The 17,491-nt window shown below is 47.0% G+C and overlaps 1 protein-coding gene across 1 annotated transcript in view; it reads left to right on the top strand.

The window, feature by feature from the left end:
- Positions 1–17,491, top strand: part of COG7 (component of oligomeric golgi complex 7) — a 338,508-nt gene that overhangs the window by 59,288 nt on the left and 261,729 nt on the right. The window contains exon 6 of the mRNA XM_085629498.1: positions 9,099–9,181. Coding sequence (XP_085485624.1) covers positions 9,099–9,181 — 83 coding nt within the window. The remainder of the gene's footprint in view (positions 1–9,098; positions 9,182–17,491) is intronic.

Here is a 17,491-nt window from a genome sequence, read left to right as displayed (position 1 = left end):
TTTATCTTGGACACTCGCTGTCCAAGGAGGGAAGGCAGCTTACACCCGACCGCATTCAGTTAATAGCTAACATGCCAATACCCAAGACACAAAAGGAGGTGCGGGCTTTCATAGGCCTCACTTCATATTGTAGGCAGTGGATCCCTCAGTATGCATTTCTAGCAAAACCACTCATTCAGTTGACAACACAGGAGGCGGCCACATCGACTGTTCTCCCTTGGACTCAGGAACATACACAAGCTTTTGAAAGCTTAAAGACAGCCTTATGTCAAGCACCTGTTTTAGCAACACCATGTTACCATAAGCAGTTTACACTCTTTGTTACAGAACGCGAAGGTACTGCCTTGTCAGTACTCACACAGGAACAAGCAGGAGCACACAAACCATGTGCTTATTTTTCTAGTACATTAGATCCCGTAGCTCAGGCTTTGCCTGCATGCCTAAAATCAGTGGCGGCGACAGCTTTGGCAATCAGACAAAGCGATGCCATAGTGTTAGGACATCCATTGACAGTTCAAGTACCACATGCAGTAGAGGTTCTTGTAAATAGAACGCAAACACAACACTTGACTATAGCGCGACTTACAGGGTATGAATTAACATTGTTTCAACCACATATAGAAATCAGACGTTGTAACACATTGAATCCTGCCACACTTTTACCTGTGATCGGAACAGACCCACTAGCTCATGACTGTATTGAAGTTATTACAATCACGACAAGACCCAGACAAGACTTAACCGATGTCCCATTGTCAGACCCAGACCTGACGTTGTATGTAGATGGTTCATGTATGAGAACAAGTACAGGAGAGTTAGTGGCCGCTTACGCAGTCACAACAGACACTGATATCATTGAAACAAATTGCATAAATACCTTGTCAGCTCAAGCCGCAGAGCTCATCGCTCTGACACAAGCCTGTATTCAAGCCACAAATAAAAAAGTCAACATATATACTGATTCACGTTATGCATTCGGAGTTGTACATGACTTCGGCGTGCTGTGGCGAGAGAGAGGTTATTTAACTTCTCACGGTGCCCACATTCAGCACGGACCCCTCATTCATGCCTTATTAGATGCAATACATCTACCCACTGCAATATCAATTATGAAATGTAAAGCTCATACGAAAGTTACTGATATCATTTCCCAAGGCAATGATCTAGCTGACAGAACAGCTAAACAGACCGCTCAAACTCAAACATCCGACATGACAAAGACCATAGTTCAGACGCCAACACATTGTATGACGATTAAAGATCCTACTCTTGACGTAATTGATATACAGACACATGCTACATCAGAAGAAATAAAGAAATGGACTGAATTAGGAGGGATTCAAACGGATCAAGGATGGATGACGAAGGAAAAATCTGTGTGGTTCCTTCCTGATTCAATGGTCCAAGTCATTATAAACACTATACATAGTCCAGCGCATCTAGGAGAAAAAGCTATGCTAGACAGCATCCAACACATTTGGTTCAATAAACATTTACGAGCAGCAGCCAAACAAAAAGTTCGTACCTGTATGATCTGTTGTCAGTTCAACCCAGGAAAAAGCGTTCCCGTAGAACAGGGTGGATTTCAGCCTCCTGATCACCCTTTTGAAGTCCTCCAGATGGATTATATCCAGATGGAACGATGTCGAGGATTCAAATATGTTCTCGTAGTTGTCTGTGCTCTTTCCCGTTGGACAGAGGCATACCCGGTTTCAGATTACACTGCCCCGACTACTGCCAAGCAGTTGGTTCGAGAATTCTTCCCACGGTACGGTTTACCACGTGTTGTCTACTCAGATAACGGCCAGCCGTTCTCATCCGAACTAATGAAACACGTTTCACTTTTGTTAGGCTATCAGTGGAAATTCCACTGTGTCCGACACCCCGAGGCAGCAGGTCTCGTAGAAAGACATAATCAGATCCTGAAAATTAGATTGTCCAAAATATGCAGAGAGAAAGGTGTCGACTGGGTAGTAGCATTACCAGTTGCACTCTTTTACATGAGAATGGTAGCACACTCTCGAACAGGGCTATCCCCGTATGAGGTGATCTTTGGCAGACCACCAAATATGTGGGGGACGCCCATACCACGCAAAATAACTGATATTGACTGTAATATGCTGACAGATTACCTGGCTTCCTTGATGTCTGCACTACAATCTTGTCGTTCACAGGTAGCTGCAGCTTTTCCTGACAACACTGAGGTGAAACCCCATGACGTAATTCCAGGCGACCTGGTCCTAGTGAGGAACTTTGATCGAAAGACTCAGCTGGATCCAAGGTGGAAGTCGCCGCAGCTTGTCTTGCTCACCACAAGGACAGCCGTGAAGATCGAAGGCAGGAAAGGCTGGATTCATTCAAGTCATATCAAGAAATTTCATGGACTACTACCATCGGATGTGAATACCACACCTCGTGTGTCTTCACCCATGGACTCAAAACTTCCTTTTGTCGAAAAGAGTAATTCCGAACTTTACAAACTAAAACTCAGGTCTAATCAGTCAAGCAATTTGATTGTTTAAGTCCTCTCCAAGGTGAAGCGGTTGAATTGTCTCTGACATGTATCCCTTAGACCTGAATAGAGAACACACCCGAAAAATGTTGAAACGACATGCGTACTGTAAATCACTGCGTAGTCATTGCACAGTGACGTTATTAATTTTGTTTTCCTTAAGTCTTTTAATAATTACTGCAAGTATATTGTTGCACACATATTATCCTATTTCTAGACATGTTTATAATATTACTGCTGAACATTCTTTTAGTGAATTACCTCCGCTTGAGTTGTCTTATAGATTTGCGCTGCGCAATAACACGTTTATTAGTATGTTACATCATTCCCATCAGGTTAGCAATGCTACAAATTGTTGGATATGTGGCCGACTCCCTCCCTATCAGAATTATAAAGGAATTCTACCTCTCTTTCCATACCCGTTCACACACAACGGCTCCTGTGGAGCATGGTTTAGTTTAATTAATTCCCTAGATTCGAATTCTGCAGTTTATCAAGATAACTGGGTATGGGGAAATTTGAACTTAGTTTTACTTAAGGTTTGCTATCCTGACAAGGAGGGACTTCCCCAGAGAACAGGAACTGATCTAGAAAATGAAGTGTATGGATTAGGTAAATTTACGCTTAATCTTATGATCCTAAATGTCGAATCCGAAGCTACTCCAATTTTGCCCGCTATGTCTATATTTCCAGTAAAAGGTGAATTATGTATAAGAAAGAATGGTTCCATACATATGGGCCATAGTAGATGCACCACTGTAGTAGAATTTAGTGATCAAGGCAAGTCTACATTTAGAGCTTCCCGCCATTCTTATTTCATATGTGGTCAGATGGCATATGTACGTTTGCCTCTAGATTGGGATGGTACCTGCTACATTGGATTTCTTTTGCCACCTGTTTTCCTAGCTCCTCCTGATTATCACAGAAATACTCATTTAATACACAGTAGAGAAAGGAGAGATCTCCCAATAGTCGATTACACTGAAACAGCATGGGAAAAATACACAGATTTCAATAAAGGTCTCTTTCCCTATATAGGTACCGTTACTAATAGTAAGCTGATACGTAGATTAACTAGAACCCTTGAAGCAGTAGTGAACGAAACTATTTCCGCCTTAGGCAATTTAACAGAAGAGCAGTCTGCTATGCGGATTGTTGTGCTTCAAAATCGTCTTGTCCTTGACGTCATCCTGGCCGATAGGGGCGGAGCTTGTAGGGTCATCGGATCAAGCTGTTGCATTTTCATACCAGAAAATTCGCCATCTGTATATAAAGCCATAACTCGCCTTCATAAGATTGTAAGCCAGATACACCAGAATCCAGGCACCTGGACTTGGTCCGGTTGGTTTTGGAGTGTATTATCTACCTTTGGATGGAAGGTCCTATCCTTCCTAGGTATTGGCCTTCTCATACTATTCAGTTGCTGTCTATGTCTACAATGTGGACCAGCGATCTGTGGTCTGTGTGCCACATCGTGTATCCCACCACCAAGATTTCATTCATCACGGAAGAAGAAAGAAGAACAAATGATGCTATATGAACAGATCAATGGATTGATGAAGATTGATATCTCTTAACGGGCAAGTAGGGGACAAGGAGGGAATGTGGAAATATGGATTTTTCTGATCAGTTATGTCCCCTATCTTGGACCCCAACGGTTTCATGTATGAATCACAAGTACATGTATGTTCCCTCCAGTTCCAGTTATGAAGACGCAAACACATGTGCGTCCACCGTCAACATGTCCTCTTTCAGATCCGCCATGAATAGGCCGGATATTCCATTCCTAAGTATGAAAGGCCACCGGCTTTATATGGTTCACTTATGCCATTTTACAGTCCAGGCAAGTAGGCCCTGATTCTGTCATCAAACTCCTCTTGCCTTCTGCCTCTGAAAGCTCCAGTCTGAGCCTGCATCTGTGACCATGAACTTTGTCTCATTCCCTGCGCGGCTCAGAAGCCTGACATCAGCCTGCTGCCTGCCAAAGACTGTATTTCACCTTCGAATTTATCTGCTTCGCTCCCTGCCCAATGCATTCCTGTCTAGTAGTTTAAGTAAACATTCTTCCAGCTACCGAGCAAAGGCCCGGCTTCTCTGTCTTTCTGCAAGTAATTCATAGCCCTATTACTATGGAAGATTTCCGCCCTCGCATCCAGTGTAGACACTTAGACGCTTGTACACGCACTAACAGTCCGTATAGTCAGTATAGAATAAGATTCTACTCTAAGAAGACCTCTCTTTTGGATAACATAGTTCTTTAAACATAGGATGTTAGATATGATTTGGGATTAGGTTGACTTGACCCTCCAGACTTCTGTCGCCACATGTAGAGCTAAATGTCAAGTCCCCTTCACCCCCTAGTTGCACGTCAATCACACGTCATGCTGCTGCGCGCGCATTTCTGCCAAGTATTTTCTGCTGACATTGCGAAATTCTTTCATGTAACCACCCTATTATGACATCACATCTGATGACGTTCTTTAACCACACCCAGTTACGCCTATTCTTGCTACGCATGAATATATTATCCACACTATCAATTGTTACGCCTCTTGTATTTGCTTCACTGTAATGCCTATTGTATAAAAGTGATTGAGTATCAATAATGTGTGTACTTCACTTCCTGAACCTTCGTGGTGATGGAACTTGGAGCAACCGAATCGACCATTGGAATAAAGCCCATTCCGAACCTCTAATACCACGGATTCTGCCTCTTATTTACTGAGCTATTTTTATTATGTTTCTGTATCAAATTATGTCCCGGTAATTAAATTATTTACCACAACTGGTATAGCCGCCCCGCTGAGACGTGCTGGCACTGTCTGTCACTGGTATAGCCGCCCCGATGAGACGTGCTGGCACCCCGCTGAGACGTGCTGGCACTGTCTGTCACTGGTATAGCCGCCCCGCTGAGACGTGCTGGCACTGTCTGTCACTGGTATAGCCGCCCCGCTGAGACGTGCTGGCACTGTCACTGGTATAGCCACCCCGATGAGACGTGCTGGCACCCCGCTGAGATGTGCTGGCACTGTCCGTCACTGGTATAGCCGCCCCGCTGAGACGTGCTGGCACTGTCTGTCACTGGTATAGCCGCCCTGCTGAGACGTGCTGGCACTGTCACTGGTATAGCCGCCCCACTGAGACGTGCTGGCACTGGCACTGGTATAGCCGCCCCACTGAGATGTGCTGGCACTGTCTGCCACTGGTATAGCCGCCCCTCTGAGACGTGCTGGCACTGTCTGTCACTGGTATAGCCGCCCTGCTGAGACGTGCTGGCACTGTCTGTCACTGGTATAGCCGCCCCGCTGAGACGTGCTGGCACTGTCTGTCACTGGTATAGCCGCCCCGCTGAGACGTGCTGACACTGTCTGTCACTGGTATAGCCGCCCCGCTGAGACGTGCTGGCACTGTCACTGGTATAGCCGCCCCGCTGAGACGTGCTGGCACTGTCACTGGTATAGCCGCCCCGCTGAGACGTGCTGGCACTGTCTGTCACTGGTATAGCCGCCCCGCTGAGACGTGCTGGCACTGTCTGTCACTGGTATAGCCGCCCTGCTAAGACGTGCTGGCACTGTCTGTCACTGGTATAGCCGCCCCGCTGAGACGTGCTGGCACTGGCACTGGTATAGCCGCCCCACTGAGACGTGCTGGCACTGGCACTGGTATAGCCGCCCCGCTGAGACGTGCTGGCACTTTCACGGGTATAGCCGCCCCGCTGAGACGTGCTGGCACTGTCACTGGTATAGCCGCCCCACTGAGACGTGCTGGCACTGTCTGTCACTGGTATAGCCGCCCCGCTAAGACGTGCTGGCACGGTCTGTCACTGGTATAGCCACCCCACTGAGACGTGCTGGCACTGTCACTGGTATAGCCGCCCGCTGAGACGTGCTGGCACTGTCACTGGTATAGCCGCCCCGCTGAGACGTGCTGGCACTGTCACTGGTATAGCCGCCCCACTGAGACGTGCTGGCACTGTTTGTCACTGGTAAAGCCGCCCCGCTGAGACGTGCTGGCACTGTCTGTCACTGGTAAAGCCGCCCCGCTGAGACGTGCTGGCACTGTCACTGGTATAGCCGCCCCACTGAGATGTGCTGGCACTGTCTGCCACTGGTATAGCCGCCCCTCTGAGACGTGCTGGCACTGTCTGTCACTGGTATAGCCGCCCCGCTGAGACGTGCTGGCACTGTCTGTCACTGGTATATCCGCCCCGCTAAGACGTGCTGGCACTGTCTGTCACTGGTATAGCCGCCCCGCTGAGACGTGCTGGCACTGTCACTGGTATAGCCGCCCCGCTGAGACGTGCTGGCACTGTCACTGGTATAGCCGCCCCGCTGAGACGTGCTGGCACTGTCTGTCACTGGTATAGCCGCCCCGCTGAGACGTGCTGGCACTGTCACTGGTATAGCTGCCCCACTGAGACGTGCTGGCACTGTCTGTCACTGGTAAAGCCGCCCCGCTGAGACGTGCTGGCACTGTCTGTCACTGGTAAAGCCGCCCCTCTGAGACGTGCTGGCACTGTCTGTCACTGGTATAGCCGCCCCGCTGAGACGTGCTGGCACTGGCACTGGTATAGCCGCCCCACTGAGACGTGCTGGCACTGTCACTGGTATAGCCGCCCCGCTAAGACGTGCTGGCACTGTCTGTCACTGGTATAGCCGCCCCGCTGAGACGTGCTGGCACTGTCACTGGTATAGCCGCCCCGCTGAGACGTGCTGGCACTGTCTGTCACTGGTATAGCCGCCCCGCTGAGACGTGCTGGCACTGTCACTGGTATAGCCGCCCCGCTGAGACGTGCTGGCACTGTCACTGGTATAGCCGCCCCACTGAGACGTGCTGGCACTGTCTGTCACTGGTATAGCCGCCCCGCTGAGACGTGCTGGCACTGTCTGTCACTGGTATAGCCGCCCCGCTGAGACGTGCTGGCACTGTCACTGGTATAGCCGCCCCACTGAGACGTGCTGGCACCCCGCTGAGACGTGCTGGCACTGTCTGTCACTGGTATAGCCGCCCCGCTGAGACATGCTGGCACTGTCACTGGTATAGCCACCCCACTGAGACGTGCTGGCACTGTCTGTCACTGGTATAGCCGCCCCGCTGAGACGTGCTGGCGTTGTCTGTCACTGGTATAGCCGCCCCGCTGAGACGTGCTGGCGCTGTCTGTCACTGGCATAGCCGCCCCGCTGAGACGTGCTGGCGCTGTCCCAGACATCCCAGCTCTGCCTAGAATTGCTGGTGCTGCTTCATTGAAAGTATTGCATGCCTGTATGTATCATGTGGTCGCCAGAAAGGTTGTTGAATTTCTTTGAACCTAGGCGGTCTGTCACCAATGCTCAATTTGTAAAAGAATGAGTGTCGGGGCCCAAAGCTCTGCTCATAAGCCCGTGGCTAGTACTATTAAATGTCAGCTCGCCGAATACCAAGGCTCTGTAGCTTTGAATCCACCTCCTGCCTCTTGAACCCACCACCAGACACTCCCTGACCCTTTATCTCCTTCTTGCTTTCTTTCTTTGTGATGGTTTTTCGCCTTTGTCTTCCTCCATCTTTCTCCTTTGGGAATTTTTGTCTCTGTCGCTCTGTGAAATTGTCTGATGAGGAAAAATAAGTGGCAGTCCCCAAAAGTGAGTGCTGGGGCCCCCCCTGGCAACCACTGGCTCTTATTAAGCACTGCCAGTTACCAGAGTTTAATGGTTAGGTCCTGGCATATTATCCCACATTTCAGCAAATGATAGTCGTGTATCTTGAAAAGGCTGGATTACATAGGAAATTGAAATGCATTCTGATGACCCAAGTTCGGCAGCGTCATGGCTCCACGAACCAGGCCTTCACGGTACCGTATTATGGGCGTCTCACGACCCACCGTTAAGAAATGTAGTTGTGTCGGACTTTCACTAAACCCCTCTGCGTGATTTCGCATGAACTCGTTGGTGAATCGGAGAGCCTGTGTCTGGAAGTCTGCTAAGAAACTCGTGGGCAGGGCCACTAGAATTATGGGGCAGGAGAGGGCGCAGTTCTGCGGCAAAGTTGAGTAAATTATGGGGCAAGAAAAGCCAAATTGTGCGTGTAACGCGGGGCCTGGTCTGATAGTATTCCTTCATTATTTTGCTATTTTTACAATCGTTAACACAGTTTGGGCATTGCTTGCACTTCATTAGTACCAGTTTAACAACAAATGTAGCAATAAGCAGCAGAAAGATAATAAGCCATCCTTTGCGCACGTCTCGCTACGTTTTTAGTAACTTATGAACCGTTTGAGCTAGAATTCCTTTTTTTAAATCTGCAGATCATGTAGCGGATGATGGATTATGTGGCAAATGCGGCAAATCTATATTTATGCGAAAGACGCCGGGGCCACATAAACCATAATTTCAGTGCCCATACTCTTGGGACGCCATAGCCCTCTGCGTTTGGCGCTCCTAGACCATGAATTCGTAGCAGGAATGTACCTCGGCCTCCTGGCATGCCAGCAGATGGCGCTCCTAGACCGTGAATTCACAACATCCTGTTTCAACCCCGCTGGTCTTCAACATGTCTTTGAATATTTCATGTTTTGCGGAAGACTCCCATTGTCTTCTCTTTTTATTTGCAGATCAGGCCAAAGTGTTCGTGAGAGTGTTCACCGAGATTGACCGCCTCCCGCAGCTGTTCGCCTATTACTACAAGTGCCATAAGGTATGTTGTGCCCGGCGGTATGTGGCGTCGTTCCGGGGCCCGGGCTGTGCTGGCCGTGAGAGGGGGCGCTCAGTAAGGCATGACATATCTAGAGATGGAAAGCACGAGGTAAGGGCCTGCCTTGCCTCCAAGAGCCCAAGAAATGTTCGGCATGTAAATCGTGCAACAGACAACTTTTAAAAAAAAATAACGTCTCATCAAAACTCAAAGAAGTCTATTTATTTAGCACGTGGAAGCGTTTCACCCTAGGAGGTCATATTGCATAACTGCATTGAGCAGCATTTATTAACAAGCATTTGCAATGCAATAGGTCTCGCATTATAAAAGTTTGAGCTATTGGCATTGCTAATAATAATGCAACACCAGTAGCGCAAACATTCAGTAATGCGAGACCTATTGCATTGGAAAAGTTTTTTTTTGTTGCTTTTTTATATAGCGCGACTTGACCCAAAGGCGTGCATTTATGTTGTATTGAGTTCAGTGCAATTATGTGGTATGTTATTATGTGGCACAGAGTGGTATTATGCGGAGTGTATTTATGTTGCATTAAGTAGAGAGTAATTATGTGACGTTGAATTATGTAGTATTGAGTGGTATGTGAAGTGCATGTATGTTGCATTGAATACAGTAATTATGTGACGTGTAATTATGTGGTACTGAGTGGTATTATGTTGAGTGTATTTATGTTGCATTGAGTAGAGTGTAATTATGTGGTGTGTAATTCTGTGGTACTGAGTGGTTTCGGGGTGTATTTATGTTGCATGGAGTAGAGTGTAAATATGTGGTATGTAATTATGTGGCACTGAGTGGTATTATGTGGAGTGTATGTTGCATTTAGTAGAGTGTAATTATGTGGCGTGTTATTACGTGCCACAGAGTGGAGTGCGAGAGTGAGAGGGAAGAGGGATAAAGAGAGAGAGGGAGGGAGAGAGAAAGAGGGAGAGCGAGAAGGTTAGAAAGAGTGAAAGAGAGAAAGAGAGAGAGGGGGAGAGAGAGAGAAAGAGAGAGGGAGAGAGATAGAAACAGGGGGGAGAGAGAGAGAGAGGAGAGATAAAGAGAGAGCGGGAGGGAAAGAGAGAAAAAGGGAGGCAGAGAGAGACATAGAAAGAGAAATAGAGAGGAGAGAGTGAAAGAGTGAGAGAGAGAGAGAGAGCAAGAGAGGGTGGGAGAGACACAGAGAGAGAGGGTGGGAGAGACAGAGAGAGAGAGAGAGAGAGCGAGAGAGAGAGAGAAAGAGGCGAGAGAGGGGGAGGAGAGAAAGAGATAGAGGGAGAAAGAGAAAGAAAGAGGGCGGGAGAGAGAGAAAGAGAGAGGAGAGAGAAAGGGAAAGAGTGAGAAAGAGAGAGAGGGAGAGAAGAGAGAGATAGAGAGAGCGGGAGGGATATCGGGGTGATTCCCACTTACGAAATGAATAAAGTAAGGCCCTGAGAAATGTGGGGCAGAGGGGTCATTATCTCACAATCCTCACCTCACACTGTGTTTCAGGTCTCTTGTGCTGTGATATTTAGAGGCAGAGGATGTGGCGCTGCGGTCAGAGCTGCAGTTAAAAATGTTATGCTACAACTCCTGCTTTGTAAAATTAGGATAAGAGCAAACTTGGCACCTCGCTGCTGTCCGAAGTATCATCGTTTTGAGTTTAACAAGGGTCAGAAAGTTTTTGAGACAAGAGCAGCTGTTTAAATGCAGACAAACATCGATGAGCTACAGTTCCTAACAGCCTTCCAGCAGCCTTTGAGCGCTATGTACCTGGGATCAGACTGGTCGCTCTCGTCTGGCCCAAAGTAACCGACTGCAAACGGAGTGAAATGTTGACATTAATATGATGCCATCCTTCTGATAGATACGTATCCACCTTTAGTGGCGCAAAGGGCTCGTGACCTGCTGAGTGGTGCTCCGACCACACGCTGCACCTTAAACAAAGACTGCTGCAGCAGGGACGCCCCCTTCTAAGGCGGTGGTAATGATTGCACTGGACATCCTTGGATCACAATATTTGGTAGCCCTTTTGTGGTCAGGGTAGATATGCATTGTATTGTTTGTCTGTCCGTTAATCCAGCGGATGGCACATGGTTCTCTGCTCCGAATACATGTCTTCTGTGCTGGTGCCAGCTCATGCCGCCTCTTCTCAAAGGAACATGCTGCTGGGACCTTCTGGCCTGGAATAAAGAGCGCGACTGCGTGTATTAATACCAGAGCTTGACCAATGGCCACCGAGAGTCAGTAAGGAAAGAACTTCAGTCAGTGAAAACCATTCTCTAGAAGCCCATAGAAAATGATATTTGATACAAGTGCAAGGAGAAGGCATCAGACCCAATGTGAGCAGTCTGGTACATGAAGAACAGACTCGTTATACGATGGTGCAGAGTTTTGAATTAATGTTATTTAGTGGCCAATGCCACACATCGGCTGGTATCTACAACAAGCAGAGAGCAAACAGTGGCACCCCGAAAAACACTCCTGTCCTGCAGATCCAGCAGAATGCTTGAGAAGCATGCAACACAAACATCAAAACCGGGTGACTGTTCACAAGCAAAGCTTTCCAGTGTGAAAGGCACACAAAATAAGCACTGAACGCTCTGCAGTTACTGCCCATGTCACTGACATCAGTTTGTGTCAGAAGTTTTTCACTACACGTGCACCCCAAAAATAATACTTATTACCGAACATTCTTAGTTTGTCCAGGACATTAAGAACACCCAGAACTGGATGCCTGGAAGAGAGGGAAATAAATGGGGGAGAGAGAGAGGTAGATAGAAAGAAAATCAGGGACAAAAATTAGGAAATCCAGATAAGGAGGGGGAGAGAGATAACGATAGAGACAGACCGAGAGAGCAAGAGAAAAATGAAAGATAGGAAGATAAAAAAAGTCACAAGACAAGGATAGACAGAGATACAGAGAGAGGGAGAGAGAAGACAGAGAGGAAGTGGCAGAGAAAGAAAGGTGGAGAGACAAGAAGAGAGCGAGAGAGTGTCAGATGGCTAGAGAAAGATGAGAGAAAGTTAGGGAGAGAACGGGAGGCAGACAAAGAGAGAAAGCAAAACAAAGACCGAGCCAGGCAGGGAGAAAGAGACAGGGAGAGGCAGACTAAGAGCTAAGAAGAGAGCGCTACAGAGAGAACCAAAGAAAATACTGAGAAAGAAAAAAAACATTGTGAAACAAGCAGGAAGGGGATGGCAAAGGGAGGCATGGGAGGGGGTGGCAAATGTTTGCACTTTCGCGGGCGCTTTGATGTTCTCAGTGGCCGCGCGGCTCACTGAGAACATCAAAGCGCCCGCGAAATGTACACGCAGGCTGCCAAATGGTGCGCGCGCCCGGTGCACATGCACTGTAGTTGGGGGCCTGGAAAGCACTCATTTGCACTTCCAAATCCCTGTTTTCAATAGCTCTCGCCAGAGCAGCACTAAAGCGCTGGCTCAGGCGAGACCTAGAAATAGTTTGTTAACATGAACTTGGCAACATTATCCCCCCAGCCCCCCCCGGCCCGCTCGGACTACAGTCGCGCCAGTTTACTAAAAGGCAAGTCACGTGTCGTGCATATGCTAAGAGGCCCAGATTCCTATTCTAAATGGCGCTAGAGACTAGCGACCGTTTTACATAACGCCTTGTCTTCGGTTGTCGCTGCATGATGAGGGTACCGCATGGTGGCAGAAAGAAGCCACGTGAGAGCTCGGCTCGAGAAGACTGTCCTGGATCTGAGCCGCAGTCCGGCATCTGGGCTCGAGCCTAACTCGAGCTTTCAGTGGCCCGCCCTGTGCGCAGCCTCTATGTCTCCAGAATGGCAGACCCGTTTAGAGGGGTCTGTTTGTTCACTCCATTCCATGAGTACTGTACTGTCAGTGGAAATGGTAAAGAGGCCCGGCTGGCCCCGGGCCTTTATCTCGGTGCCACCAATGTCGCCGCGCTTGTCAATCATGGCTATGACGAGCTCCCTAATTCTTTCCCCATGACGCACCTTCCTTTTATGTGCCGTGCGTCCAGTGTGAGCTCTGGGGTTGTCCTATCCAAGCTCCTGTCTGTACCCGTAACTGACTGTGTCACACTGTCTCTCCCCTCTCTGTGGGTTTCTGCCCCTCCCTGTGCACCCTCTTCCCGCCCTCTTTTATATTTTTTTCTTGCATAAGTAGAAAGTCAAGATATCTAAAGCTAACCAGCATTTACAATGCAATAGGTCTCGCACTGACATTATTATTTTGAGCTAATTAAATTGTAAATGACATTGTATTTTTGTTTTGTTTTTGTTTTGTAAAACATAAATAAAATGCATTGTAATTTAATATGGCATTTGCTAAAAAAAGTTTAAATGCGAAACCTATTGCATTGCATTTACACTAGTGTGAGCTATTGGCATTGTAAATGGTACTGGCTTTTATTAATGTGATTGTAATATAGAGAGGAAAACAAACAGCATCAGAAAACCAGTGAAACGCAAATAACAAATGTGGAAACAGAAACAAACGGAAGAACACATACACACAACAGTTTCTCCCTCACTCAGGCACACCCATATACACAGGCTAGCGCACATAGGTAGGCCCATGGTAACTTAATTTTTTCCCCACACACATGGACAGATGGCCACAAACAGGAAAAAATACAAACAGTTACAAAAGTACAGTGCAGCTCAGAAAATGATTCAAACAATGACATAGGTAGATGCGTAGCAACAAACAAGGATACACGCATACACCAACTCCAACACACTAAAACCAACAAAAACCAACAAATAGGCAGCAGAACTCGCACACCAACTCTATAGGCAGCAAATAAATGCTGACAAATGCAGATATTGCCACAACCACTACAAACACACACACACACACACCAAGAGAAACATGGACACCACCATACTTGCATGAAAATAAAAATCCGTGTAACAAAGTTAGAAACACCCAAACTCGGACAGCAACGCACAAGCACACTTCACACAGAGAGCCACACACACAGCAACACAAGATGCATAAACTCGGACAGCTCTTCATCCGCAATCGTAAAAAACATGCACCTATAAACATACACTGAGAGCCATACTGTAGTAAACAAAAACAACTTTGGCCCCTTCCTCCCAAGTAAACACAAAAACCTACACATAAATCCTCCCGTGTGGAACGGAGTGGTCACCCGCCGTCCGTCTCCTTCGCCATGCTGCAGCCACACACACACACACACACCTCTAATACATCTGTCAGCCGAGGCAGCATAACTTAAGCACAAAGTGAAGGTAAAAAGCCACGCCAAGTCCCCTCGGCGCACTTACCTTCAACCCCGTGATGTCCATGCCCAGTCCACACAGCCATCATCACCAGCAGGACCCCAGCGTGCCAACCCTGCCCAGAATCCAGCCTCTTCCTGCCCAGGTGCAGCGCTCCATCCACTCCCATGTAAGGAGCAAGACCCCTCCTCAGGCGGCCGGGGCAGGCAAAGCCAGTTCGCACCTTTCTGCGTTTGATCCCAGATTAGAGCAGCAGCCCTCCGCCACGCCAGGCTACATGGGCCGACAGAGCACCAGCAGCAGCCAGGGAAGGCTTCTGCGTGACTTCACTTCACCCGGCCTTGTATTACAAAGAGAGTTAGAAAGCGCCTGCGCTCCTGTGAGGCCTGCACAGATGCAGAATGGTTGCTCCCTGTGCTGTATGTAGGGCCTGATCCATTTCGCTCCTCCTACGGACCCCAGAGCACAGAAGAAGGGGCGTGGGAAAATTAATAAACAAGCACGGCCGCGGCGGACCGCGCTGAGGAAGGGGGGCCGGGACAGAAGAGAGACAACAAGGAAAACAAGCATTTACAAGTTAAATTCAATTTTTTTTTAAGTGTGAGGAAGGAAAAGGAACAGACGCTGGGCTGGGGAAGTCGTACCTTCTGTCCTTTGAATGCGTTGTAAAAGGGCTTTGCTCGAACACGCATATCTGGCAAACACAGCTTTTATTGCCCTGATATATTGCACATCATAAAGATAAGAAATACCCTCACGACAGCCGACAAGCAGACAATCCAGTCCGGATGGGCCGGACGAAAAGGGCGGAAACCAAAAAGCCTCAGTTTCAATCGGCGGCCACTGTTTTACATAAACTATGACACCAGCCAATGAAAATGAGGGGCGGGTCTTCAAGTCCCCTTCGGAAATCTCACCCACAATATTTCTCGCGGAGCGAGCATCACCTACGCGCTGCAAAGCTAGGCGAGACCTAAAAACAGGAACCTGCAGGCAACATAGAAAAGGACTGATAATCTGCCCGTTATAGAAACAAGCATTTGTAATGCAATGCGTCTAGCATTTGCGAGAGTTTAAGCTATTGGCATTGTAAATGACAATGCGTTTTATTTATATGTTTTGATAATTAACACATAAATAAAAGGCATTTTCATGTACAATACCAATAGCTGAAACCCTCGCAAATGCGAGACCTAGGGCATTGCAAATGCTTGTTATTTATGGGGCGTGCGCTACAGATGCTTGATGTACACTTAACCGGTTCGCTGCGTTCGTCAGCCAACTGCCGTCGTGAGCACTACCTCCGTAGTGCTGCGCACGACCGTTGGCCGACGCGTCCCCACCCGCGCACGGAAACGCCCGCACCACGGCGGATTTTACGCCGCGGTTAAAGAGAGTAAATACTTTATTTAGTAAGCTGACTTGCTTCATTTCTCCTCTAGATCGCAATGTTGGCTCTAGGTAAAGATACAACTTTTTATGAATGTGGAAGAGTTGCGGCAGATAAAAGACCATTTGATTTTTTTAAGTCTTTTTACTAGTCCTCTTAAGCCACTTTAAAATGTCTTTACACCTGCTCTTTTGTAATCAACAGCACCTGCCGACCTATAAAAGGGAAATTGCATTTTTTTTGTTTTGACTCACCCCATGTTCTAATCATTTACTCACCCCTTTTGCAGAGCTTTACATATCTGTAGTTGTGTGCTCCTGTCAGCCCTTTCCTTTAGCATACAAAAATAAGCATTTGCAATACAATAGGTCTCGCATTTACGCAAGTTTGAGCTATTGGCATTATAAATGACAATGCCTTTTTATCTATGTTTTAAAAAACGAAAAAAAAAAAAGGCATTGTCATTTACAAGACCTATTGCATTGCACATGCTTGTTCTGATAGCAATCTAAATGAAGACCCCTGTGTCGCAGTGATGAGGGGAATGGCTGCTCTCCATGATTTCACTAATGGCGTAACAGATGGCTAGAGATTGTCTGTTATTCTCTGTTACTTGCGCATAATGAGGTCACCTAAACTGGATGACTGGTCACTCCGACCCATAGCGCTACCATTGCGACTCTGCAAAGTGTAGAAATACCTGCAAAAAGGATTTTGTAGGCATATTTTCTGCAAAATATTGAAGATCAAGCAGGTTTGGAAAACAAGTATGATTTCCCATAGCTTCCCCGCAAAAAAAATAAAAAATGATGAATCTGGCAAAAGGCAAATTATCGAGTTTCACATGCAATCTATAGCTTGCAATCGAAAGCTATACTTCACATAACATCTGTTTTTGAAAAAGTGACTTAAGAGAAATTATAAGGAAAAAAGTCAGAATGTTTGGATCCTTCAAAAACAGCATATGTAAGTCCTCTTTTGGCAGGATGTATCTGCACGGTGAGAGTAAGTGACATTGAGGGGTATTGATTTTTATAAAGGGTTTCCTCATAAAGCGGTCGAACCAATGGCAGCAGAGACTTGCCTAAATGTATTAAATGAGAAGGCTTTTAACAATGTAGTATTTCTAACACCACTCACAGAATTAATAAAATGGTTACTTGATGGAAAATATGGACTGAGGTGATGGACTCATGGAGACGTGAATGAACTATTTGGGAGAATGGGCCGGCTAATGTATTTTAAAACGTTTGTAGGGTTCCAACTCATGTCACGTGTCTATTGTATTTATGCAATTGCTGGTGCTTTTGCAAGGCCACTAAAGCAGGGAAAAAATCGTTACAGTTTCCTTTATACTCGCCAACGGAAACAACGATTTAAACTCGAACTTTAGCACTGAATTTCAGTTTGGAAAATGCGTACCTAAGTTTCCCATAATAAGATCATCATTTGACTTATACTGTTAATCAACCTGCCTTTCAATTCCATTTACATATTGCGTGAGATGAGATGCCTCGAGCTGCTTAAAGGTCGCTTCGGTGATCATACATCTAATTTAATGCTTTTTTTGGAGGGGTGGAGGGGAGTTAGTTGATGGAGGATGTTATTGAGGTGCACAACTACAGATTAAAAAATATCCGTAAATATTCAAATATGTTGTCTGTAACAGGGCCTTCAGGAACCACATTTCTGGAAAAAAAGACAGAGTGA

Source organism: Triturus cristatus, chromosome 10, assembly GCF_964204655.1.
Source record: "Triturus cristatus chromosome 10, aTriCri1.1, whole genome shotgun sequence".
In the NCBI taxonomy this organism is placed as follows: domain Eukaryota; kingdom Metazoa; phylum Chordata; class Amphibia; order Caudata; family Salamandridae; genus Triturus; species Triturus cristatus.
The sequence above is the reverse complement of the archived record's forward strand: the minus strand, read 5'-3'. Positions and strand labels throughout refer to the sequence as shown.